Genomic DNA, 26230 nt, shown 5'->3' on the forward strand with positions numbered 1-26230 from the left:
CTAATCAATCACAAAAAACACAGAACAGTAAAATAATTATGAAATGAATAAACGAGAATACTTATATTTGTGAATATGAAGTGAGGGTGATTCGGTATAATAGGGATCGGTTACCGCCGCGTAACCACCTGAATGCAAGTCACGTTGCGCTGCGCGTGATTCACAATGGATCAACTGTAAGACGAAAGCAACAAATTATAATTAGTTTCTATTCATCTAAAATGAATTATGTTTTTAACAGTTAATGTACAGATGACACAATCTGAGAACTAGAAAATGATTTTATGAGATTTTATAGCAATAAAATGCTGCAATTAATGTTATAAATTAATGAGAAAGAAAAGAAATAATCTTTAGGTAATGTTTTTAATTTAATGTTATTTAAATGAGATTAACCGCAGTTAAATCTCGATGTAATTGGTAGATAATGATTTAATGAAGTTTCGGCATATATCAATGCACGAAACAAATAATGATAATTGGTAAGGCTTTTAGATACGCACTAAAGGCGAAAGTAAAAAGCAAAATGAGATATATTTAATGAGTTTCAATTGAAATGAATCGGAAAGATTCAATATTAAATTCCTAATGGAAAAAATTGGAACGAACTCACAATAACGCCACCTCCCCGGTTCTCACAAATTTCCCATTGAAGTAGGTGCGAGTTCGATGCTTCCAATGGTGACTCTCAGCTCCGCAGGTAGGTATGTCTTCACCGGCGAAACGGCTGCCACGTGCGCGATTCCTTCCTCTGTATAGGTGCTGATTTGATATCCGTCTCGTAAGTTCCAAAATGAAGAGGCTGGTTGCGGCTTTGGTGGCTTCGTCGCCGGTGAAATAAGAAGGCGTAATGGTAGTTCAAGGTTTATATTTGTGCTCGGCAATTTACATAAAGACAAGTCCAAACAAATTGTAATTATTAATGCGTGTGTTCGACTGTTCGCACGAGCCGCGCAGCTGAGAGTGCCGGTCGCTGGATAAGGCGCGCGGGGCGGGAGGGGCGATCGGCCGATGAGCCCACGCGAGCCTGTGTGTGTGTGTGTATAATTAATAATTTGCACACAAGGCGTCAACATGTCTCTTTCTAAATGTAGGCTTTATTAGTACTGACACAGTAGCCAAATATAGGCAATAAAATGCGAAAATAATAAAAGAAATAAAAAACATATAAAAGTATGTTATTTTCTAGTATTTATTTACTAACTGATATGGAGATTCTTGTAGCCTCATGAATTCGGTTCATTATTTCGTCGCAAGAAAGGCAAAATTACTGAAGCGCCAAAATAGGCATATTGAGTTATATAGATATTCGGAATCAGCGTTTTTTTCTGCGTCGATCAGTCTGGGTTCCACTGAGATACGAGCACTATTTTGGCGTTTCAGTAAATGGAAAAAAGGGGAGTTTTCATCAGACAGAGTCCTTAAGCGACACTTTTTTGGCATTTTATTCGTGCCTGTCACTTATGTAATTTTGTTTTCCAGCAATAAATTACAAGTAAATTTTAAGTAAATTTGGCATCCGGCAATTTAAAAGCTAATAGTTTATAAGCATTTTTGGACTACTCGAAACAAACATAAAAGTTGGTATAAGTAATTTTGAATTGAAGTATTTATAATAAGTAAGGCTTGTAAGAAAATTAGTCTTTCGATTTTTATGCCGGAAATGGCGTATAAGTAATTTTGCCTTACTGTTATTGAGCAAGTTTTTGACTTTCAGTATCTTTACTATGAAGTAATATTTTAGCAAAAGTAATAGAAGTAAAATTGAAAGCTGGTCAATACGTCATTTACGTCGCTAAAGTAAAAAATATGGAGCTGCAATACTGCAAAACCTGATTATAACCCGCGCGTACGCCGCGTATCAGTCAGTCTGCTCGACAGAGCCACTGAGAGTACACGTGTGTCGGTATTTGTTGCCGCTCAAATAGATCGAGAAAATAAGGGAATATTGGTGATAAATGATAATAATGCAATAACGGACTCCTCAATCGGTAAGTTAGCTATTTATTAGTATAAAAATTATAATAATTTATTACATAAGAAGCAATAATTATTAGTAAAGTCAGCTTCGGTAAGTACCTAAATCCATACTAATATTATAAATGCGAAAGTAACTCTGTCTGTCTGTCTGTTACTCAATCACGCTTAAACTACTGAACCAATTTGCATGAAATTTGGTATGGAGATATTTTGATACCCGAGAAAGGACATAGGCTACCTTTTATTGCAAAATATGTACCACGGGCGAAGCCGGGGCGGACCACTAGTACCTAATAATTTATAAAGAAATATACCGAAATGTCATTTGACGCTGGTTCTGTTTTTGTGTATACCTAATCTTTAGATACGAGTATGTACGTTATTGTTTTAGATTGAGCAAGGCATTTTAGAATTCTAAATAGTTTTTAACAGGTTTGTCAGGTCTAGACCAGCACGGCAGATATTCGGCACGAGCCATAAGTTCCCAATTTGTGTCGGATATTTTAGCCTGCCATCTAGCTTGAGTAATATACCTAGTATAAATTATTTACTTAACCGATTATTATGAAACTTGCACTCTCTCATATTAAGTCTCTAGATATCTTTTTTTTTGAAGAGTGTATAATGTTGGTTTTGGTCGAGACTGGCTTGTTACCTCGTGGTGTCGGCCGAGAAGTAGTACCACCCCATTTACAAAACTGACCGTGTGGACAACCACATGCCGACCTCAGTTGATTCCTTTGGGCAAAATTGTGGTCAAGACTTATTTTTTAACCTATAATATCCCACGGCTGGGCAAAGGTCTCCCCAAAATTCATCCACTCTTTATGATCTAGTGAACAATCCGGCCAGTCTTCAAGGAAGGTGTCTAATACAAGAATGGGCATTATTTATATTATAATATTAAAAACTGGTATACTAAACGTTTTTTTTCATTTACATGAGACTTACTATTCCTTTCTATATTTTCAGCTCATAATGGAAAGTAAGAAACAAAGTTTTTACAAAAGGTACGCAGCAAGACTGAAGGATGAACAGGAACCTGTAGCTGGAACATCAAAGACACCACTGATGGAAACAGTCTCAAAGCCAGCAGTAGTTAAAAGACTGATATTTAAAACACCTAAAAAAGAAACACAGAAGTACAAATCAAAAAACTTGAACAAGAAGCTATTGATATCAAAACCAGTTGTTATGCGCAGTGAAAATACAGAAGCTGAATCACCATCCATGGATTTAACAGTTTGCGATTTGACAGATGACATAAGAGAACCATACCAGGAACAAAATCTTACAGAAAAAGTAATACAAAAAGAATTAGACATTTTCAGAGAAATTGAACGACAACACGAAATTGAGGAGGCTTGTGAACAAATCCGACGAGAACACTTTGAAGAGATGAACACAGGATCAAAATTTGTACAAATTGAATCTAAACAACTTGAACTGACAGACAGTAAAATTATAATGGAAGATTACAACACTGAAACACCTGAGATAGTACCAGACAGCATACTGAAGCGATGTGATAGCAAGCAGTTTTTTGAGACAGAAGAAAGCAAAGGAGAAATTGTAAAATTTACTAATGAAAATATAGAATCTGAAAATGATGCTACCGATGGCATATTGTTATGTCTTCGAAACAACATGGAGCACAACAATGACATAGATTTTAAATACATGAGAGATTTCAAAGAAATAGATATTAATTTACAGGAAAATGAAAAAGTATCCGCTGAAATTAATTTTACTAACATAGGAATGAATATACAGGAAGACCAAAAAAGCTATGAAGGAGAGATTTGTAATGATAAGAAAATACCTGAAATAAATGAATCGGTGCAAAATGAATCGCATATAAGCAAAAACGTCAATTTGGGTAGTAAGATAAGTGGAGATCAAAAAGAAGAGATAAGAACTGACAATGATAAAGGTAACCAAGAGAAGCATGAAAATGTTACAAAAAATGATCGTGATGATTACATAAAAATTAAGCGGTTGAGACAACAAACAAGAGAGAAGTACGTAGACTTTTTGTCAGATAATGAAGATTTTGTTTGGAGTTCTTCATCATGGGAACATTCATCATCTGGATCGGTATCCGATGGTACGAAGAAAACTAAGAAAAGTAAGAAATCAAAGAAGAAAAATGAGAGATCTGAGAAGACTATGAAATCGAAGGTTCAAGAAGAAGAGAATGAAGTTTTTGAAGTTGAGGGTAGAGAAAAGAAGAAACAGAAGAACAAAAGAAAAGAAAACAAAGCAAAAAAAGATTCCGGGCATGAGTATGTAAATTCTAAAGGAAAAGTTATTCCAGCCAAAGAAATGAAACAAAATCCCTGTAAGCCACAAAATTGCTCTAACGCATGTTACGAAATAACCGATGAAAAGAGAAAAGCTATATTTTTACATTTTTGGGGTTTATCGTCTGAAAGACGAAAAGACTGGTTGGTGAGCCATTCTAAAAAGATGGGTATAAAAAGAAAGCGAGCAGATACGGCTAAGCGTACCAACACTTTTAATTACTTTATTAACGATGGTGAAGGGCAAGCCCAAGTGTGTCAACAATTTTTGACTTGTACACTAGATCTCAAGCAAAAAACATTGTACAATACAGTAAACAACGCATCATTTGGCAGTGCAAAAGAAGATATGCGTGGAAAACACGAACCCCGAAATAAAACCCCAAATTTAATAACCGAAAAGGTACGAACATACATAAAGGAATTACCAGCTTTGCCTTCACACTACTGCAGAAAAAATAGCACAAGAACATATTTACCGACAGAATTTCGTAATATTTCAAATTTGTATAGAATTTATAAAGAGACTCAGCTTGCAAATGGCAACGTCTACGCTGGAGAAAAACTTTTCAAAAAAATATTCAACACTGAATTTAATATTGGGTTCCATTTCCCCCGCAAGGATAAGTGTCTGAAATGTACACAATATGAGAATAATAAGAGTTTTGATGAAGAAGAAAAACGGAAGCACTTAATTGACAAAGAAGAATCTGCTGAAAGGTTTAAAGCACATCAAAGTATTTACAATAAAGACAATAGTGTTTTATGCACATCATTTGACCTTCAAAAGGTGTTGAATACGCCCCACGGTGAAAACATGATGCTGTATTATTCGCGCAAAGTGGCTGTATATAATTTAACATTCTATGAATCAGGCACTAGAAACGGGTTCTGCTACACATGGTCAGAAAATAATGGAAAACGGGGTGCCAATGAGATATCATCAATTTTGGAGAAGTACATAAAAAATGTGGATCTAAGGGGTACAGTGAAACATTTATTACTATATTGTGACTCATGTCCGGGGCAAAATAAAAATAAGATAGTATTAACATGTTTAAATGAAATACTTAAGAAGTGTAACACTCTCCTATCAATTCAAATAAATTATTTGCTCCCAGGGCATACCTATATGCCGGTTGACTCTATGCACTCCGTTATAGATAAAAGCTTAAAAGGCATTATAGTGTGGGCACCGTCGCAGTGGAGCACAATTTTTACTATGTCTAGGAAGTCACCAAGACCATATGAAGTAGAGGTCCTTAATTATGCAGATTTTAACAAATGGGACACAGTTGCTGAAAAATATTTCAAAGCTAATTTAGCCGGAAAAATAAGCAATTTAAGAACAGTTACATTTAAAAAATCGGTGGCAAATATGGCTTTGGTGAAATGCTCCATGAATCCGGATGCGCAAACGGAACTGATCGAGGTCGTGAAGAAAATTAATAACCCACAGCTTAAACGATGCTACAAAGCGATGCTGCCTATTTGCAGGAAGAAATACACGGATCTGAACAAATTGTGCTCCAATAATGTGATACCAACTGTGTATCATACGGAATATCAAAATATGAATAATGATCCCAAAGTTCAAAACTGCTTGGCTGAAACAGACGAGGAAGATGATGATGTATTGGCCTAAGATAGAAGTGGATCCAACGCACCTTTTGCTATTTTATACTCGTTTTTTTTTTTAAATACCGTCGAAAACATGACGTGTTAGTTAATGAAGATTGTTTTGATTACAAATTTATTTTATTTTATTTTTAAATGTCAAAGACTGAAAGAAACGTTGATTCTCATTTTTTTTATTTCGTAAGCTTATTACTATTATTATTTTTGCCAAAGAGACTTTTTGTTTAAAAGGAGTAGAATTATACCTAAAGTTTATAACTTAATTATAGGATTAAATAAAATAAAAATTAACAGCTGTATTTTAATTTATTTCTCGAAACAATTTCCCTCTTAATTCAAATAGGAGGCCTTTGCCCAGCTATCTATCCAATTTAAGAGCTGAGCTCTAATCAGAGGAGGCAGCCCAGCTCAAGCCCATCTCAATGCCAGACTAATTACGTAAGATTATATTTTATTAAAAAAAAAGATAGGAATTTTCATAATCATAAGCAATTAAGACTTTACTCTTACACATTAGTAATGGAGTATACGTTATTATTTATGGTTCAAGTAACTTTAATTTTCGGCACTACAGTATTTATGTATTGTGTATTAACTGAAGTTATAAGTAGTTAAAGGTGTGATTAGATAAAATTAATTATCCCTTACGTCTTTTTACTCGAAAAAACTATAACAATAACCTACCTCTAAGGATTTTTACTGATTCAACATAATGAGCCGATCACTTTTTAAGTTGTTTTAACACGATGAAACCAGACTTGTAAAAGTCCTTTCAGTAATTTAAGATTACGAACATAACATTATTGATATAGTTCCAGAAAATTTGTCGTTTTCCAAAATATATACGTAAGAGTTATAAGTAATTTTGATTGCTATAAATATTTGAATCAAATGGCGGTTAAGAAATTTTGCTTTACTGTAAATTGAAGTCATTTTTACTTAAGCGCCACTATATCACAAACCAGCAGTCCAATTATTATAGTTTGTACTTCTGGACATAGAAAATGACAAATTAATAAAAGTTTACCTTGACGTCATCGAAATTCGTGTGCGGGGAAAAAAGTTATGAATTAAAAACGAAAAAAAAAAAATTAAAACGGCTTTTTCTCGAAATGGCCATTTGGAGCTTCAGTAAATTTGCCTTTCCTGCGACGATTTGTTTTTTCATGAATTTTCTTTAATATTTAAGCTCGTATAAGTCGCAATAGTAGGAAAGTCGCTAATGTAAACGGGTCATATAAGGTAAGGCAGTTGATTTAAAAAAAAATCTGCACCAGATCGTTTCATTCTTGGAAGCTTTGATATTACTTTTAAGCATATTATGTGTTTACCAAACATACATATTGAACTTAGGTAATTAAATTTTGTGAAATTTAAATGTTGTATTGCATTAATGATTCTACTTCCAAAATTTTATTTACTAAATATTTCGCTTTTTTACCGCTTGGTTGCCTGGCAGAGATCACTGCTTAGTGATAAGGCCGCCAATTGTACTACATCTTTCTAGTACCATATTATCTTTTTATTGTTTCTTATTATTTAATGTTTGTATTACAATAAAGTTTAATAAATAAATAAATAAATAATATTACAAGGTTCAGTCAATGGTTTCATTTGTATGTAAGTAATCAAATTATGAAAAGCAATATTATGTAACGCAAATTTCAATCAGATCGGTCCAGTGGTTTACGTGTGACAAAGTAAGAAACGTTCTTCTAAGAAGCTTTCATATTTATAAAGAAATGAAAAGGATTCTTATTTCTTATATAGCATTCTTTATTATGTTTTTAATTATGAGTTATAATTTAAAAGTTGAAGAATAGAGCTTGTATTGTAAAAGGGTACAGTTATTATATTATGTTTTAGTTTGCATCTCATAACTAGCCCTAAACTACAGGAGCTCTCTAGCTTTACATTGTTTCCATAGGAATGTTATAGGTTTGTATCTATTTGTCTGGCGCTTTGTAGCTCTAAAACGAATGGGTTAGGGACGTTTTGTTTGTTCGCTGATGAAATCTGATAAACAGATTTCCGGCCGCGGCTTGAGGCTTCACCCGCGTTTTCAAAGAAAAACCCTCATAGTGCCCGTTCCAGTGGGAATTCCGGGATAAAAAACATCCTATGTCTTATTCTGAGTCTTTAGCTACCTACATACCAAATTTTGTTGTAATCGGTTAAGTAGTTTTTGCGTGAAAGTGTAACAAAAGTTTGCAACAAACTTTCGCATTTATAATATTATTACTTATTAGTAGGATACACATATTTATAGGAAATGGAATAATTTACACACATGTACATTATAATGTACATAAATAATAACATATAAACTATTTATAAGTAGTTTATTAAAATACAACATTGTTATTTGGGATGTCATTATCATGATCCAAAATGTTCGCTGGCCAACTTATATCGTCGAAGTTTTTGGTAATTGATTATGTATGCTGATTTCATTCATCATCTTCATCATCTTCCTTCACTGATTGGTACGTGGTGATGAGCATAATCTGCAAATAAATGGTAAAATTAATTTATTAATTTATCCTATAATTTCATTAAAGTTTGGAGGCCCTAACCCATTGCCCTAACCAGTAAAGTATCACCATTCTAATCTGATGTGCTTTATACTGAAATTAAGCGAGAGATTTAGTCTAGACCAACTCTAAAATAAATCCGTAAGGTGCGGTGGTTTTCAGTTTAAACGGATAAAAAGGATCAATAATTCATTAAGGAATCCTCGCTAAAACCCAGTACTGAGAATTCGATTTCAAAATAATGCTCAAAAACAACCACGAGGAAATGAGTCTAGCAATTCATAAGAATTAGTGAGCAAAGTGTCGAACTAATCTTGGTCCGCAAATAGAAATTCGCAAATTATAAAATGAAGTGTGCAAACCAATAAAAACAGTAGGATGGAGCGGGAAAAACTAAAAAGTGTGCAATTTTCAACTCATCGGCGACGAGTTTAAAAATCGTCGGGCGAAAGTCCTCGCACACAGGGTTTTTTCTGTAAAATTTGACTGTTTACACGCCTCGGTGGCGTGGGACGGACTCGGGCTTGTTACAGCTGATCTTGGGCCCCAAATCGTTCGAGTATTAGAATATTCATACTGTACGCATTTTTACTTTTTATTAATGTGTTATAATATTCAGTAATATGCATGGAATTGATTGACGATACTTTTTAGAGGTCATCTCTCTGTGTCTATGTGTAAATTTAATACATAGTAAATTCACATAATGTAATGTAAGAGCTGGGATAACTTATCTTGTATTGTAATGTAAATGTTTGAATAATAATTTACCTTTTATTTTCTTACTTATGAAACGTTTTAATTTAGGTTAGATCATATATTTCATTTAGGATGATCAATAATATTATGTTCATAAAAGGTTTTAATAAATAAGTTATATCTTTTTAATGAGATAGATACAATATTATTAATTACTAGCTTCCGCCCGCGACTCCGTCCGCGCGGAAAAATTAAGAAAAGTTAAGATTTATTTTTTTCTACGTATTTTTCCGGGATAAAAAGTATCCTATTTTATGCCCAGGATAATAAAGTATAATTATACCAAGTTTCATCGAAATCGAACCGTTAGTTTTCACGTGATGCCTGAACATACAGACAGACAGACAGACAGACAGACAGGCAGACAAAAATTTTTTTAATCACATATTTGGGTTTGGTATCGATCCAGTAACACCCCCTGCTATTTATTTTTTCAATATTTTCAATGTACAGAATTGACCCTTCTACAGATTTATTATATGTATAGATTATCTAAAATACCAGATCCAATACCTACTTAAATATTGTTACTTGAATTGTTTTTAGTTTATTTCTATATTATATAGTTGACGAGAACTTGAAGTTTATGTGTGCCAAATCAATCTATTTGAATGAATATTGGCTTCATCAATTTGACTGACCGGTTGGCTTCGTTGGTAGTGGCCCTGCCTTCCAAGCCAGAGGTCGTGGGTTCGATTCCCACCCGGGGCAAATATTTGTGTGATGAACATAGATGTTTGCTCTGTGTCTGGGTGTTTACTGTTTATTATCTATATAAGTATTTATTTAAAATTATATATGTATGTTTATCAGCCATCTGGTTTCCATAACACAAGCGAAAGCTTAGTATGGGATCAGATCGTGCCGTGTGTGAAAATTGTCTTGAATATTTATTTATTTATTTATAGAATATTTCAAATAATTTTATAGATTCCGGGGCCCCTATTACTTTGAGTTCGTATCACAGATTTATGCACGCCTTTTTTGAAGCGCTGCACTGTTCTTCAGTTGGCTTTGTAACGCTATAATCTGACTGTGTCAAGTAAACACGTTGTAAATACAAACTTCATCATGTATTCGTTTTATGTGCGATTTTAGGGTCTCAGCACACATATGGGATCGGAAAGGGATCGTAACCGTATCGCCTCGAGCCGTTCAGAATGGTTTGTATTAAACTCCCTACTGCAACGCACACTAATCGGAATAGTAACGTAATCGCCTCCCCTCGGAACAGGCTCCGAACTTGCAATTCCAGTGCTAACGGCTCATCGTCCCCGCGCTTACGTCTCTCCGTCCCCGCGCTTACGTCTCTCCGTCCACGCGCTTACGTGTCTGCCTGCTACGACTTGCCGTACTTACCGTTTTTAGGCGTAACGCCGGTGTCGCCTAGCCGTAGCCGAGTTGACGTACAGGCGCTGCTGATACGCTTTCGTCACGTGCATACGGTAGGTTGACGCCTGGTTGACAGCGAGGCGAAAGGCGTTACGGTTACGATCCCTTTCCGATCCCATATGTGTGCTGAGACCTTATATCGTCGACTGTAGTAATAAGAGCCTGTCTATACACGGGGTCTTGAGTAATACAAAGATAACTACTACAAATATGTAACTGACTAACTGAATAGATTTCGATTATGTTCAAAAATAGGCTAGTAATCCAGTTCGATTCTCATTAAAAAAATGATTATAAAAATATTACCAAAATAAGAATAAAAAACTGTATTATCAAATACACGTATGACATGCATGCTATTTTAAATGTTTATTGGTCGTATTGTTTTCGTAGAGCAAGAGCTTTTGCTTTACTAAGTTTGGAACTAGATGGCGCTGTGTGAATTGTCTAACACGCTTGTAAATACGATAGACATCGTGTAAAGTGCTCTATACCATGTTCCGGGCAGATGCATTTCTCATAGTTCATTAATAGATTTTGTATATAGGAGAGGTAGTCATTATGGCGTACATACTGGAGTCCTACAGTAACTAGAGTTTCGTTCGTAAAGTATTTGAAATATACAGTACAAAGTATTTGAAATATACAGTACTTACAGTAGAAAATCAATGTAATTTTTAATCTTTAGAGTTTAGGTGTATGTGGAGGGCAATAAACTTTTTCATATTACCTCTTCTCGCTTTGTTTTCGCTTTAAAATATAATAGTAGGTTTTTTTTGAAACCTTATTTAAATTTATACTAATTTCATTAGCAATTCGGATGTTAAAACGTAACAAATTGAAGTGTTACCTTAGTATTTAAATTAGTACGGTTGCTCCAGTACCAACATTGGACACGAAATACACGGGCCATAAAACTAAATTCTTACGTACAATAAAGTGGCAATGAAAGAGAATTTTATGAACGTTACACTAGTTTTATTAAGAGCCTCGTAAACTAGCCAAGATCTCGTGATCTGTCGCAATTTGTTTAAGAAAAGTCGTATTTAACACAACTGTAGGTAAATAAAATGTTTAGTACGGATAACTTGCACGGTTTATCGCTAAAGTCGGCTATTCACTTATCTGTCGCAGGGGCAATATTGGAACAATCTCGGTTGCAGCAATTTCATCTAAAATGCCCATGCCTATACACATCACAATTAAGAGTACAATTTCAATATTGCCCCTGCTGCAAATACGTGAGTCGCCGGCTTAGGGCAGCGGGTTTGACATTGAAAATAATGGCTTTTAACTCTTCTATCTCCCGATCTATTCTTATACAAGATCGGTCTGGCAATGCTGGGATAAATTGTTCTTGAGCTTATAAATAATTCTTATTACTCACTCTATGATCTATAACTATGTAAGAAAAATTTAAAACGATAAAACTAACTGTTGCTTTAATAAGAAAGAACAAACGGAAACATTTTATAATTGTAGTAAAAGTATTTTCAGTAACTTATTTTCTAAGTTGAATGTATCATAGAGTCACATCATAGTCTTGAGAATATTTATTGATTAAAACAATAGTTCTAACAAGGTTATTCATTTGACGAGGTATCAAAAGCACTTTTTATGGTGGTCCATCTTATAGTGGTGAACGTTTACAGACACATTTTTAGGTGGAGGTTCTAATTTTTTTTGTGATTGTCTGTTTAAGAAAAAAAATGAGTTATAACAATAATGAACGTAAGGAAAGATGTTTTTTTACTTTAAATTTATATTTGTTGAAAGCTCTACGAATGCTTGTATATTTTAAAAATGTATTTTAATTTAATTGATGGTTAATTGATATTTGTGATGAATATTTATAATATTGTTTTCTTAAAACATACAATTGTTTCAGGTTTACAATAATGCAGCGGACAAATGGATTCTAACACAGATTCTAGCTTAGGCGAGTCGACAGCCGGTAAGTACATTTTACATTTTACCCATTGTAGTTATCTATGTATATATGTGGGGATGGTGTAAATAAAAAGCCAAAATCGCCCAATCGATTTATTTCCCAGACACCGGTTACATATCAAAAATACATTTCAACAATCCTCCATTACAATTACATCGTACCAAAAAAAAACACAGTCAAGTCATTATAGACAACCAAAAATCTACAGTCTACAGATAACATATCCACAGATTAAATAATAGAAAAACACAGACTAAAAATAAAACTAGTAATCATGAAATACATCTTAATATTTTATCCTATTCCCACATATATTTTTGTAGTATTAAGCGCATCGTTTAAATGATTATAAAATAAAATATATGCGAATAATATGATAAAGAGTTTGTTTGTTTGAACGCGCTAATCTCGGGAACTACTGGTCCGATTTGAAAAATTATTTCAGTGTTAGATAGCTCATTTATCGAGGAAGGCTATAGGCTATATATGACGCTACAATTAACAGGAGTGGAGCCACGGGGATGAAACCGCGCGGAGCAGCTAGTAATATAATAAAGAGGACTTAAGTATAGTACATTTGTAACAATTAATAAAATATTCTCTCTCATACTTATAACATGGCTTATTTAATTAACAGTACTTTAGTTTCTTTTCTACAGAAAGTTTATCAGTTAATTTATTCTCGTTAAATAATGAACATTTCAACATGTTTTCAAACGAACCTTTTAAAATGTGAAATGTATTATCTTATTACGGGGTTTGAATAATTAAATACATAATACTACGTGACGTTTTAATTCTTGCAGACTATGTTTCAGCTATGATTGATTAGGTTACGGGCGGCAAAAAATTACGTCAGCAACAACAATGGGTGTTTTTTTGGTGTTTTTAGACAATCATTTAATGTAGCGTCTTGAAAGGTGATTGCTTTATGTCGTTTTGAAAGGTTTGGAAAATAATTTGATGGTAGTAGTAAAGTTTTTGAAGGTAGAGTTGATGGCTCTATTGGAAAGTGTAACATAATGTTGTGTAATAATAGAATTTAAAAGTGCAGTGAAAATTGTATCATAGATTGAAATAGGCGAATGGCTGCGTGTTTATAAATAAGAATATACAAAAATGTAGGTAACGAATGTAAATAGTTTAGCAGCACGTCGAAGGCATGTTTACACTTTCAACTAATATGAACTAATTTAAAACAAAAGTAAAAGTAAAAAAAGCGCCTCTAAAATAAATCTACTTGAAAAAATAAATATGTGACGATGAGTTTCAGTTCTATCCATGTTTGTTCACACCGCCGGCAATTCGAAAACAATCGGGCAAAGATTAACAAAGCAGAATCGCCACGCCATTTAATACCTAATCGAATCTATTTTTTTTAATCCGTCAAGAAGCGAGTCAATCCATCACGTTCGACATCATGACGTCATCCATTACCAATTATTGACGGAACACCGACAGCCGGCCATTTTCCAAGTTTTATGCCTCAAAGACACCATTGTTAGTTGAATTATGATGTATTAATGCCATTTTTTGTATCACGTCGCATGTATGCGATGATTTATATGCGGAAAGGATGGGGTTTTTATAGTGCGTAATAAATTATTGGGGTAATGGTTCTACAAGGTTACTCATTAGCCAGTGAATAGATGGGTATGCGATAAGATGGGATAGCTATGACTATAAAGCCTGTCCCAGACAGACGCGGCCTGCGGTGGCGATCTGCTGTTGCCTTCTTGCTTGACCGTGATAACAATATACTGCCGCGGCCGCGGTGGCGGTCATTCTAACCTACAGCGGCACATTAGCTCTCGAGTATCACCTGCAAGTGGACGTTAGTAATGGCCAATCGTACGAAGTTTTATTGCTTTTATTGCCCATATTTTGTTTTTAATTCTGTTGTTTTTTTAGTATTTATTTATTTATTTATTTGGTCAACCAACATTTGTTCACAATGATTCTTTAATATAATTATCTATTATATAACATATAGTTCTTGCGATAAAGTAACAAATAATTAGAGGTTAACACAGCATGCGCCAATTATACAGAGCTATTTCTTAAGAGTACGTAAGAGAAGTAAGTCTTTATGTGATGTATCATACAAAACTGGGTAATTTTGCACTGTTTGAATAAACAACTCAGTGTTTATAGGCATAATTTCACGCGGTACACGCGGCCTGTTGCAAAAATTTACAACTGATCGCGTAATGACCGCCTCATGTCCGCGCGCTCATTCACACAGAAGCGGTGGCGGACAGGGCGGGGCTTGCGGCCGCGGTAAGCCGCGCTGTGACCGCGTCCAGGCCGCGTCTGTCTATGTCGTTCCTAGAACTTTCAAGTCATCCAACTGACCGCCACCGCCACCGCCACCGCAAGCCGCGTCTGTCTGGGACACGCTTAATGGCATTTATTACCTTTAAGAAAAGCCGATGTGTACTTATTGCATGAGGAGTTAAGGTTTAGAATGCAGGCGTAATTAAAAGTAAATCGATTTCTTAAATAAAAGTGATATATGCATTGTCCAACTGACAATATGAATTATCACTTTTACGCTGCTCGTGCATATCTAGAATTGGTCGGCTTTGACCAAGGCTTTGACTAAAGAAGTCTTCATAAGTTTATTTGGCAAGGAATTAAAAATATTTTTTTTTTAGTTTTTATACTTTTAAGTTTAGATATAATTTGAATTGTCATTACAGTTTTTGAGATGAAAGTTTTCATTCAATAATTCCCTAATTTTTTTATGTATTCTCATTGGAGGTTGTTAAACAAAAGGTTGTATTAAAATTACTGAACTTCAAGGGGAATATAAATGTGTTTGTATGCATTGTGGATATTGACTGAATCAACAGTGTTGTGGCACACAAAATAATTCAAGCTTATCGCGACTCTCAACAGTGTGCATGACGCTACGATACTTTATTTGGTGTATTTTTATTGAAATATTTTATTAATATGGATGTTTAATTTCCAGTTTATTAAAAATACATGTTAACTGACACAAACCATTATTTTCGTTGAATCATTATGAATTTCTAAAATCAACTAAAATTAAAGCTAACAATTTATAAAGTAATGGATAAGTACAATACAATCAAAGAAAAATATATTAAAACATTACTAGTAGCATTTCTTCATTCATCACTTTTTAGTGTGTACAAGTGTATCTTAGAAGTCAAAATACGTATCTTTTTATGACGCAATATATCCAGATTCGACCTGATTGATGTTTTAACGTAACCATCTCTATGAGACTGGCATATAAATAAGATTAAAATCAATTCCTTGATATGCGTACCTACATAAAAGGTCTATCTTCCGTTCTTATGTGTTCAAAAATTTATTACTTGAAGAAAAGATTATTTGCATCATAAAACTGTCCTGTTAAAATAAATTGTTAAAAGAATTAGGTAATCTTAAACGAAGTTATAGTATTTAATTCAGAAAAAGCCCAATTTTATTTTATAGGTTTGACTCAACAACAAAGATTACAACAGCTATAAATCGATGTTTTATCATGTTTTATTTAGTTGCTTCTATATTTCGCATTAGCACGTGCATCAAAACAAAACTTCTGAACTAAAATTGGACGCCCAAATAAGTTCGATTGTGCAAACAGAATCAAACTAAACGGCGTCAGAGGCGAGTCGGTTGCACGAGTTTATGTGACTGCATAAAATCTAGAGCTTACATAACTTAGTCGGGGACAGTTTACGGGCGGCCGGCCGGTTTTATCCGGTTCTATCCGGCGACATGCGGCTCGCAGCGGTTGGCACCTCGTAAAGGCGGTTACGGCGAGTTAACACAATGTTATGTGCGACCTTGTGTCCTGGCGATCGGTTGTTTGTGATTTGCAGCCTGTTTTGCGATCGGCGGGGTGCCTGTCTGGAGTTTTTGTTGGTTTTATGTCTGTGTGTGCATGGTCAAAGGGCATTATAAGTTTTATGAAAGTGCCCTCCAAGAGCTGCTGGATCGATTCATTTATTTAAAAATTATTTATCTTGGATAGAGATAGACTGCAAAGACGCTCACTTATCAATATATGTCTATATTATTATGCTTTTGCTTCATTTGCCGGCAAGATTTTAACGCATCATTACAACGACGTATGGTATTAATTATTAATTACACATATTGATGCGGGATAAATTAAACTATCTGTCTAGTATCTATAAAAAGACCTCATTAATTTCGAATAATTGCAATATGCACTGTTCGAAAAATAGTAAAATCTCCATTAGAGAAATGTCGAAGGAAATTTTTCATCAAATCACAAAGTTCGAATGCAATATATCAGCGTTGCAGCTGTAACGAGGCAAACATGTTTACCCTTTGTGAGTCGACAATCTGTAGACGTGCTATACGAATAAGGGCCCTTGTGCATTGCGCGACGCAACGCACTGTCGTGTGAAACGCGCTCAAAGCGTTCGCCGGTCTTATTATCTGGTTGGAGGTCATGATGTACACTGCTTATAATAAGCTGTGTGTACGTAATGAGCTGGAGTTCCTAATGTAGGTATAGATATTTAAAAATGAACCGTAGAAAATAGTACTGGTATGAGGTAATTACGACAGAGAAATACCTAGCTAAATTTTGCGGTTACAGCATAATTATAACAGCTGTTTTCAATGCTCGTTCATACATGTTACTAGTGTTTTCTTACACTATGTTTCGTAGAATCAATACATATTATCACAGCATAATTTTAAATACACATTCTCATATATGGCGAACAAACAACGTATGATCGTGTTTCCTTAACATTTATCATCATAATAAAGCAATAAACATCCAGCTCGATCGCAAATAGAATCATTAATTTGAATAGCATGAAAGAAAACAATAACATTATAGTCCCCTCATCAGGGATCATTTGTCCCAACTTTATCGACGCACAAGGAATTACACGCTCGGCTTTTTCAGCAATGTAAAAGGGTCCTAAGTCGACATTTTCTTGATCCGGTCCGCTGCGTTCAAAAGTTAACCCTCTCGGCTCTATTGCTGACTTATTCAACTCGTTGTGTATTATGTGCAGGAAACTGCTACTTGCGAAATATTCAATAATTTATTGTTGGTACAATTGACTACGTTTCGGGAGGGACATAGATTTGAAGGGTTGGTAAATCCGCTTGGTAATAAAATGTGGATAGAGTGGTATACAAATAGTTTTTTGTCATTATTTAAATGTATGATACTTATGTTGTATTTTTTTGTATAGGTGTGGAAGATGTTGTTACACGTCTATCAAATTATTTTATCCTAATTGAGAAAGTTAAGAGAGTTTACTTCACGCACGAAAATCTTGTCAGAAAATTAGCACACTCAATTCCCAGTAAAATCCAATTTTATGAAATTACAACGTGCAAATATATGTTTCGATAAATAAGTGATTTTGTATTAACATAATTTGAGATCCACTTCATGTAAAGTTTTCTTGAAAAGTATAATATTATAAATTATTTACGGTTGATAATGTTTTTTTCCTTTAATTTTTAATAATAAATCGGTTTATCGGGAAAATTCTAATATGTCATAGAAGTAGTTTGAACACTTACTAATTATATCTATACATATAATAAATCTGTAGAAGGGTCAATTCTGTACATTGAAAATATTGAAAAAATAAATAGCAGGGGGTGTTACTGGATCGATACCAAACCCAAATATGTGTTTAAAAAATTTTTGTCTGTCTGTCTGTCTGTCTGTCTGTCTGTCTGTCTGTATGTGAAGGCATCACGTGAAAACTAGCGGTTCGATTTCGATGAAACTTGGTATAATTATACCTTATTATCCTGGGCGTAAAATAGGATACTTTTTATCCTGGAAAAATACGTAGAAAAAAATTAATCTTACTTTTTCAGTTTTATCCATAGACGTTGTTCCGTAGAACCGCGAACACACGTTGCGTATTATTATAGGCCTAGCCGTATTTGGGAATTAGGTCCAATAGATATTTATAAGATGTTATTGACAGAGGTACTCAAAATGGAGAAATAACCATCCACGCGAAGACCGACATCCGCGCGGACGGAGTCGCGGGCGGAAGCTAGTGTTTTAATAAATCTATACTAATATTATAAAGCTGAAGAGTTTGTTTGTTTGTTTGTTTGAACGCGCTAATCTCGGGAACTACTGGTCCGATTTGAAAAATTCTTTCGGTGTTAGATAGTTCATTTATCGAGGAAGGCTATAGGCTATATTATATCATCTATAATAAGATGAAGAGGTTTCTTCTCCAAGCCATGATGAAGAAGTGATTTTGTATGGGCCAAGAGTGCCAGTTCAGGTAGCGTATTTATTCCTTACATTGTTATAAGTGTGTTATTAGCGTGTTTTAAAAATAAGCTTCATTCGACGTACAACATAAAAAAACATATTTTTAAAAGGTACCCCTGTTATCAATTTTCCTATTATCAGGAATATTCTATAAAAGTTCACTTTATAACAGTCGAGACGCGCTGTAACTCGATAATGTTGAAACTTAAATAACATAATATTTCTATAAAAATAGACATCTATTTTTGTACGCATAGAACTAGTATACCTACTAGAAATTCTCTGTGAGAGGAACATTGTAAAGATTAAGGTGCACAATTTGAGACTGGCTGCCCAGTAAACATTTTATTATGTATTATTAGGTAATTGTTGCTGATATGTATTTCTAAAAGCTAGAATAATTTTAAACAGTATACCACGTTGCGTATTGTCTTAGTTGTAATAAATAAATAATTCACCAGGACAAAAAAATCCAATTCCGACGTTTTTCTTCTTTATGTCCATTAAAGAGAAACTTTAGTGCCATTGTAGAGAAATAAATATCGTGACTTTGTGTTACAAGATAGCTAACGAGCCCTATAATATGTCCTTTACTTTACGTATGTTTTATCGTTTTATCATATCCTGGCTAGACAAATTCTATTATTATATTCGTATATTGTTATTTGTATTGTCATATTCTTATTATTATGTATTGTTACTGAAATAAATATAGGGCATTAGCCTTTACTTTGTTTGTACACGTGTATCTTTTAAGAAAAGCCTACAAATCGTTAAAATATACTTTTTTAATAGGTGTTATTCGAATTAAAAATATTTCTTCCTTTATTTTAACTACAATCAGAATAAATACGTAACATATTTTGTACATTGGAAATGTTCAAATACCACAACAGATAACTATTACTTTTTAATGCTTTCAAAAATGTAATTTACATACATAATTGTAATGCTAAGACAAACGAATTTATTTATTCATTTCGTACATTTAAATTCTTAAACTTCTACAGCTGTAGTTGCAGCGCGCAAACACGCATAATTTACAAGACAATTTATCAGGCAGTTATTAAATAATTCAACACAGCGTTCAACGAAACTATCAACATATCCATCGTGCGTGTTCATTTGGCCTACAACATATATTTACTGAACTCGGCCGGAGCATTAATCTACAGAGCAACAATTAATTCGCCTAACCCTGTCGCCGCCACGTGCGTCACGGAGGTAATTTATACGTCGAAGACAACGGTGGGATTAGTGTGCCTGTCATGGGACAGTGTTGAGCGTTAAAAACTGTGGTTTACAATTGTTTGAGGGCGTAGGTATGTGATGGAGGGGGTTTTTAAGGCAATAGAACAAATAAAGTTGGGTTTATCATTTGTACTTGAAAAGAGAAGTAAGAAATTTTAATTTATTTCTCGACCATGGACATGTGTATGTCCATTAGATTATATAATCATAACGTAAAATAACACTCAATTTAACTTATAGAGCATTAATAATTCAGTCAATGAGGATGCTTACATTGACAAGTTCCTTCCAAAAAATACACTTCAAAATTACAGAAAGTACACTTTGAGCATGTTTATTTTAAAGCTATAACACAGTATAACATGAAACGATCAATAATTGTATGCATAATGTCCGTGGAAGACAATGTGTGAGATTAGGGGTATGGGGCCGGTTGATAAGGCCCCCGGGGCTTAGCGGTTGTGTGCGCTCAGCATTGTGCATTTGAGGGTTAAATTTTTAGCAATTATATGCGCGCTTTGGAGAAAAGTCGTAAAATACAACTAGTTTTAGAGCTCTGAGTTATTTTCCAGTGTGTGTGGAAGAGGTTAAAGTAGTTTTGCGTATTATTGTAAATTAAACTGATTTGAACAAAGAAATATTTCATTTTTTGTTCAAATCAGACTTTCTATGCAATAATAATGAATGAATAAAACAGGACGACTCGACAAAAATGCTTTTCATTTAAAATTAAAATAAAATTATTTATAAATTTTTTATTCCGTATTCATTAAGGATGATCATATTAATTGGTATCAATCCTAATACAGTAATTTAATAAGCGATTAATATTCAACGAGAGATTCAACAGATCCGATACCATAAAGGAACGCAAAATAAAATGTCCATTCCACAATCGAATAAATGGCAAAGAAAATAAAATCATCAAGCCTCAGCCGAAAGTAAATTCAAACGCGCAATTTTAATTTATTAAATTCAATTATAGGGACGTTTTCGCTGGAGCAAAACGAATTTATCCCAACAATATATCAATTATATCTTAATTTGGAAAGCCATTCAGAATTATATTTCAGAGAATTTCGCGACAACATAATATAATAATAGTCAGAGATTTTTAAAGATTTTACATTCATTATGTTGTAATTGAAATGACGTTCGCTCGCAGCTGGATGAGCCAATATACGTTAGGAATTTTGTGTCTCAGATAATTGCCTCTTCTGATATTTTGATGTAGCAATGACCGGTATGATGCAACAACTTGTGTCTCCATATTATATTATGCATCGATACAAATTGCAATTCATAGGTATTTCCTCTAGGAAAGTTTAAATTTTACGAGTTTTCAATAAATGTCACACATGCGCATCGTAATATGCATTAAACAATAAACGGTATGAAATTTCTTGTACTAGAGCATAAAAGTTCCACTCAAAATATTTATTATTAACACCACTAACCGGCTACGTCGTAAATTCAACAGCGCGAAACTGTAGCAATGTGCAAACTGACATTTTTATTCGATAAATGCAAGTCGATAAAAATGTGGCCGCATACACCGCTATTCTCTCTTCGTAGCGAATAAATAATGCCCACCTCGCCAGCAATGTACGCGGAAATTCGTAGAAGTTCCCGTGTGGTCATAACTAGTTTTAAAAAAGCATATCGAGCTAAATTCGACAGGCTATGGTCACGTGCGCCGCGTTCTAGATAAACATCTAGTCAGCTTTCGAATAAATTGAGCATCTACTGTGCTGTGATATCGATTTCTACGATTGTGTTTATTGTTGTAGTCATTTGTGTTTGTTGTTTAATAACTCTATATTTAATTCATAGGCTTTTAATAACGGCTAACGGACTTGGAATAAGAAATCCTAGCAACAGACATACCTAAAATAAAAATAAAATAAAAAACACTTTATCGAACACACAAAACAAAACAATATCAAACAAAAATAATACACAAACAATGGAGCAGTATAAATAGCGGTAATAATAACCTACTTATAACAACACAACATTTCTTAAAAGTATTAAAAATGTAGATACATTACAAAATATTTTCAGGTCTCTGTCACATAACTCTACAGGGATATATCTCGCGCAGGACGTAAGCAAATAATTGAATGCTAAAAGTGGACGGTGGCAACTGGCAGGCTAAATTTTATTTCCCAGCAGAACCTGGGAATTGTTTTACCAGTTTTGCACAGCATGCTGTACGCGCTGAGAATTTTATGAGCTGTCAAATTTACAAATACATTTTATTACGGTTTGCGGTCTGTAAATGGAATTGAAACGTCGCAATGCTTTTGTAGTTTTTAGCTAGAGTGAAATATGGTTTAAATGGGGTGTCGGTGCGGCGTTTAGTTGCGTTTTATTTGAGTACGCGAGCGGTAATGGCCGAGTTATTGGTTTAATGATTTATTGAAAGCGGATGATTGATTTGCATTCAAATGCCTGCTAAAAATGTAGTTCAAGGTATGAGGCACTTTAAAGAGAAGAGAATGAATCGCACAATATTAAATTGTATAATAGGGATGCTGTGAATTATGTGGTACGTAATGACGTTAATGATCAATACGATAAATAAGAATTGATAATGATCAATACGAACGGAACTTATATTAAAAACGTTTACTAATATAATTAACCGATTTCATACCGCCATAACACAAAAAGTGGTAGAAAATACAGGTTTTAAATTCGTAAATTCCAATGGTACTTAAATAATAAAAATTTCAAGCCGTCTAAAAACAAGGTAAAGGAGTTAGAATCGCGAATGAGGCTTCACTTGGAGTGACGGCTTCAGGGGAATCGAGTTAGTGTATTGTAGAGTCCGGTACTGTAAAACTTCGTGCAGGAATTTTACACTGTATTTTGTGGGACAGTGAATTGATTTATTTGTAAGTATGTAACTTATACTGTTTTTCAATGTAAAGGATAAATTGTAATACTGAAATGATTTAAAAGGGCAACTATGGAGTTTCTTGCCGATTCTTCTCCATAGATGCTGCTTTCTGAATCGGTGGTAAATGTTAAAAATATGTAATGACATTTCAAAAGTACTTCTCGAAGAAGTCTAATTGAATAAATAAATATTTGAGTTTGAGTTTGAATAAATTTTTATAATAACTCTTATCGTGTTCTCTTATTGAACTGACAGCTGCTTTAACTGCGTTGAGCACTTTTCAATTGGTGAACATGTTTTTCCTAGGGTTCGCGTCATCGAGAGGCTAATGTTATGAATTTCATTTGCTAACAAACTAAAAAAGCTATCTTTTTTAAATTCCTTACTTAGTAGCATTATTTTTTGCAGCTACTCGTACAGACATACAATAGGAACTAAGTAAGCGTTATTTCCTTTATATAAAGAGCATATTAATCTTGTACCCAATTAATCGGCCAATATAATCCGAGATGTAGTCATCCAATACCAACAGAGTGTTCCTACACTCCGGAATGTCTCTGAATAGCCAGCGTGCTTGCGCGTGCATTCTTGTATATCTATATTCTATACTTGGGACAACATTTGTTTAGCCGCCTGGTGTTAGGAACTGCGATGTCATTTTGGTACCACGTTAATTGTGTTGAAGTCTTTAGTTCGAATGATACATAGACTAATATTTTATAACAATTAGTTAATACTAGTTAAACCGATACATAGTGTAATACATTTTATAACATTTACGAAAATGTTGATTGAATACTGAAATATATTGATTGGTCTTGGATAAATAGCAATTAAAAGTAGTTTATTTATTTTAAAACTTGCTGCAATTCCTCCCCGATTAATTTAATTGGATCAGAGATGAAGCACTTGTTTTTAACCCATTGAGCCCCGAGCGGCCCGATTGGTCCACGACACAATAGATTTTCTATTGTGTCTACATGATTCCGGGGCTTAATTCATTCAAAATTAATGTTCTTCATTATTTAAAAGTTTTGAGTTTAACGTAATAACTTAAATACGATCGAAGTGAGAACCTTTACCTTACCTTTTACCTTTTTACCTTTACAAACTACTTAACAATTCGAAAATCGTTAAGATTTATACTGCCGCTAGATGGCGCTGAAATAAAACGTCCGCGGTCCAAAAGCTGCGCTCTCCGTGTGAGCGTAATCACAACACGCAAATAAAATTTAAACGGAGTTTGTATAAGATAATAATTGCCCTTCAAGGCTTCGTCGAACTTTCCAGACTTTTCATGTCTAGTTAAATTTTAAAGTTCTAACAAGGTGGTGATGTTTACTCCTTAACTTTCACAATTGATTCGAATATAATTTAGGTGCAAGAGGGCTTCTTTTGTGCGAATCCGACAATAACTTGTCTGAGTTAATCAGGTTAAGAAAGTCTTTGTTTATCAGTACGTAGGCTTTGGGAAAAACAGTGGAAAGAAAAGGCAATTGTGAAGAAAACGTTGAAATTGAACCCTTTAGCGTGTAGTATAATAATCATAACTAGTGAACTTATACTGTTATACTAATAACGTTGAAAATTGAACCATTTACCGTGTAGTATGATAATGATTGCGTACCTACTTAGGTATACTGTGGTAATTATTATGGTAACTATAACGGTTGGTGAAGTCAAATTGTTTCAGGTTATTGTAAGTAGAATACAGAGTTCATAAATATCTATTTCAAGCATCCTTTGACACAATCGAAAGGCTCTGGAACCGGAACTCTTTTTAAAGAGTCTAATAACAACGCTTCCGCCATAGCTGTAGAAAACATAAAACAGGAAAGTGCTACAAAGTGATACAAATTTCATGTTTTTATTTCATAAACAAATTTACACAGCTTTAGAACTAAACAGGGCTGCGATTTGTAAAGCTAATTAGGGTTCTGCGGTGAAATACGGTGCGTATTTTTCTTTCCTTGATAAATCGCTGCGCCAAGCACATTACAGAGGATTCGATTGCATATTGATTTTGCTAAGAATTAGGTAAAATGTATTAAATGGATTAAACACAAAGTGATAAGGTTTTGTTGGTGTATCTTGTATCTAATGTATTACTATGTACTATATAATATAATAGGTACCTACTACTATGTTTAGTGTTTTAATTAGATACATATAACAACTCGTGATATAAATTTTCCATTACTTTATATATAAATAAATAACTTGTTTAAAAAAAAAAAACGACGTGTGGCACTCGGGGACTGCCGCGGTAAAGTTATTGCATGCTATGAGTGGGTAGCGTGAGGTTTTTTCGTTACGGAATTTCTCGATTCGGTCCCCGCGCTCAAGGCCCGCGATAGAAGCTATGCAATAGCTTAATAAATAAATAATACCTGTAGATAAGTAATTTTCCATTAACACAAGAATTGAAATCAAAATGAGGTTAGTTGAATATGTTACAATGGAAATTGATTAGCAGCTAATAAAGCTGAGAAATATATATTCTCAGCGGCAATTAAACAAACTGGAAAGTTGTAGTTGTCAGTAACGTGATCGGGATTGCACAAGTTTGGCGTTCACTGCAAGTTCCAACTATTAACAAGCGAAGAATACGAGTGAGCTTTCTTTGTAGACTTCGAGTAGGATTATCTTTATACTGACGTAACTTTTAGCCAATTATAATTTTTAAATTATATTGTGTAGTAATAATATTTTAGTTTTAAATTATAAAAGTATAGTACGAATTTAAACTAAGCTTTTAGCTTATACTTTGGAGAGAAGGCAAGTGAAAAACGTAATCCTACTAATATTATAAATGCGAAAGTTTGTATGGATGTATGGATGTTTGTTACTCTTTCACGTAAAAACTACTGAACCGATTACAATGAAATTTAGCACACATATAGAGGGTACCTTGGATTAACACATAGGGTAGTTTTTATCCCTGAAATCCCACGGAAACGGGAACTATGCGGGTTTTCCTTTGCAAACGCGGGCGTAGCCGCGGGCGGAAATCTAGTCAAATTATAATAATACGATGCATTAGAATTGTGTTTTAGCAAAACGCCGCTACACTAGAAACTAGACAAACATAACATTCAATTAAATGACATTATTAGAAACAGCTTATTGTCACACGATATTCCAATAAACTTAACGTAGCTAAGGTATAATTATTAATGTTTGATGATCATATTGCTCTTACAATACATCATGTAACCGTGTTACAATTATTTTTAA

The 26230-nt window shown here is 34.0% G+C and overlaps 2 protein-coding genes across 4 annotated transcripts in view; both read left to right on the forward strand.

Annotated features, from left to right (window-relative positions):
• LOC123691048 (disintegrin and metalloproteinase domain-containing protein 33) overlaps positions 1-26230 on the forward strand; it is a 403256-nt gene that overhangs the window by 30502 nt on the left and 346524 nt on the right. For all 3 annotated transcript variants that reach the window (XM_045635246.1, XM_045635247.1, XM_045635248.1), the window contains exon 2: positions 12495-12560. In XM_045635246.1, the coding sequence (XP_045491202.1) occupies positions 12518-12560 (43 nt within the window). In that variant the 5' untranslated portion in view covers positions 12495-12517. The remainder of the gene's footprint in view (positions 1-12494; positions 12561-26230) is intronic.
• LOC123691050 lies at positions 1291-7083 on the forward strand. Its single transcript, XM_045635251.1, has 2 exons — positions 1291-1991; positions 2953-7083. The coding sequence occupies exon 2, from the start codon at positions 2959-2961 to the stop codon at positions 5926-5928; it is 2970 nt and encodes a 989-aa protein (XP_045491207.1). The 5' UTR covers positions 1291-1991; positions 2953-2958; the 3' UTR covers positions 5929-7083.

The sequence above is a fragment of the Colias croceus genome, chromosome 4 (assembly GCF_905220415.1).
Source record: "Colias croceus chromosome 4, ilColCroc2.1".
NCBI lineage: Eukaryota > Metazoa > Arthropoda > Insecta > Lepidoptera > Pieridae > Colias > Colias croceus.

Coding starts and splice junctions, on each gene's coding strand:
- LOC123691050 (XM_045635251.1), top strand. CDS start 2,959: ATGGAAAGTAAGAAACAAAGTTTTTACAAAAGGTACGCAGCAAGACTG.